The following is a 2,500-nucleotide window of genomic DNA, read 5'->3' on the forward strand; positions in this document are numbered from 1 at the left end:
ACCCTCTTCTTCCCCATCCCTCTTTTTTTGTTAATATGCTTAATTTCCTTTACATCCCATCTTTCATTCTTTTCATATTCATTTTTATTTCTTATATTTATCTTTCTTTTGCCTCGAATCTGTGTATATGTTTTGGTATTTATCCTTTCCTAGTATTATGCCTTGTATATCTACACTCAGATTTTACAGTTAGCTTTTTCTTTTACCTTTTTAAATTGCTATTTACCTTGTGTATTTTGTTCCTTGCCGCTACCCTCCCTTCTATCTCACCTTTCTCCCTTCTATCTCTCCTTCCTCCCTTCTTTCTCACCTTCCTCCCTTCTTTCTAACCTTTTACTTCTGTTTTCCTTCGCCTCGCTCTGACAACAAAACTTCATTCAGCTTCAAAGCATTATTCATCTTTTTTTTTAATTAGCATGTCTGTATTTTCTCGTATCTATCCCATTTTTTTCATTATATCTTGTTTTACTTCAACGCGTTCATTCACAATTCCTGTCCAAACCGGACGTGTTTATGCCACTTTCTTACTACCATTGATAAAATAGGCCTAAAAAAAAACTCTCCTTACCTTGGGGGAAGCTGGAGATCGCGTGGTAATCGTAGTAATAGTTAGAGGATCAGCTGTTGCAGCGGCAGACGGGGCAGGAGGCTGGAGCGTCGAGGGTGCAAGCGCAGAAGAATTGACACGCGGCGATGCTTGCGGGTCACTCGTGGCGTTAGCAGTGCCTGAGGGAAGCGAGTAAGGGGTAGAGAGTGAGTGACAGTGACAGTGTGTGAGTGACAGTGTGAGTGACAGTGACAGTGACAGTGTGAGTGACAGTGACAGTGACAGTGTGAGTGACAGTTACAGTGTGAGTGACAGTGACAGTGACAGTGTGAGTGACAGTGACAGTGTGAGTGAGACAGAGAGGAGAGAGGGAGGAGGAGGGAGGGAGGGAGGGAGGGAGGGAGGGAGGGAGGAGGAGGGAGGAGGGAGGGAGGGAGGGAAAGGAGGGAGGGGAGGGAGGGAGGGGAGGAGAGGAGGGAGGGAGGGAGGGAGGGAGGGAGAGGAGGGAGGGAGGAGGGAGGGGAGAGAGAGGGAGGGAGGAGAGAGAGAGGGAGAGAGAGGGGGGGGGGGGAGTGGTCAAATGTGGGTTTATTTTCCGTAGGATTATGTCTTAGTATCTTATTCATCGTTATACGTGAGTGAAAAAGATGAAAGAAGAAGAAGAAGAAAACAATCCCGTGTGTATGCAACAGCTGAATTATTACTCTATGAAGGATTTTTCTTTTTCCAACTATGATCAAAGGGGGTGGGGGTTAAATCTATTACAAAGATAGATGGGCAGATGGACAAATAAACAGACAGACAGACAGATAAACGTAGATACACAGAAATAGGACAGAGCTCACCTTGGTCGCGTGGTGTCCCGCTCCGCCTTGACCTGGCATGACCTCTGGCGGCTAAACCCGTGGCGTCGCTCTCGTGCACGGACCTTGGCGGGGACGACCGGCGCGAGAGAGAGTCGTTCGGCGCCGCGTGACCGTCCCGATGGTGGTTGGTGTCTAGATGGCCGTCCTCGGAGTGGCGATGGTCGTCGTGGAAGCGGTCGTCGATGTGGCCGCCGAGGAGGTCGTGCGGGTCGCCGAGGTGGTTGCTGCGCGGGTGGTCGACGACGACGACGGTGGAGTACGGGTCGTCCGCGCTGCCGTCTAGTTTGGGCTCATCGCCGTGGTTGCGGCCGTCGCTATCCGCCTGGTGGTCCTTCTGCCTCCGGTTGTGGTCGTCCGGGCTATAGTCGTGGGTCACGTGGTCATCGTGTGCGTGGTGGTGGTCGTCGTGGAAGTGGTCCTCCTCCTCCGGGTCGTCCTTCCTCGTCGTCGATAAGCCGAGGGGGTCGTCGGGGAGGTTCTGGTGGTCGTGTGTGTGATGGAGGTGGTCGTTGTCGTCCTCGAACTGGAGGCCGAGGCTGAGTAGGAGCTTGTGCAGGCCCTCGGGGGTGAGGACGTCCCCCTGGCCGTACCTGCGGAAGAGCTCCCTCAGGTGTGGGTTCTCGAGGGCGGCCTGGCGCTCAGCCGGAGTGCCCGCGGGAGAGGGTGTGGGGCACGGCCTTGGCGGAGGGCTGGGCGACGAGACGACGGCGAGAGACAGCAGCAGCACCAGCAGTACCACGATGCGCCACGACTTCGCCGCTTTCGCCATCTGAAAAGTCACCGGAGCGTGACACGGGCGACGCGCTGCCTGGGTTCACCTGGTCACAGCGCACAGCAGACGCGGCGGCGACGGAAGCAGCGACGAAATCGGCAACGGCAGCAGTAGAAACAGCGACGACGACCGTAACAGCAGAGGCAGCTACGACGGCGGCAGCAGCAGTATCGGCAAGAGCTTCGACCGACGTGGCGGGTTCTGATGGCGTTGGCAGCAGCGACGTGGAGCGTGTGATGCGGGTACCGAGGTCTCCTCCTCTCCGCCTCTCCTCACCTACTCCCCTACCGGAGCCCCCCAGACCCGACATTCACC

The 2,500-nt window shown here is 54.8% G+C and overlaps 1 protein-coding gene across 1 annotated transcript in view; it reads right to left on the reverse strand.

The window, feature by feature from the left end:
- Positions 1 to 2,500, reverse strand: part of LOC119597774 (zinc transporter foi-like) — a gene marked incomplete in the record, with an annotated part of 70,083 nt that overhangs the window by 43,516 nt on the left and 24,067 nt on the right. The window contains 2 exon segments of the mRNA XM_037947406.1: positions 569 to 726; positions 1,393 to 2,499. Of these exon segments, the coding sequence (XP_037803334.1) occupies positions 569 to 726; positions 1,393 to 2,182 (948 nt within the window).

The sequence above is a fragment of the Penaeus monodon genome, chromosome 40, assembly GCF_015228065.2.
Source record: "Penaeus monodon isolate SGIC_2016 chromosome 40, NSTDA_Pmon_1, whole genome shotgun sequence".
Lineage (NCBI taxonomy): Eukaryota > Metazoa > Arthropoda > Malacostraca > Decapoda > Penaeidae > Penaeus > Penaeus monodon.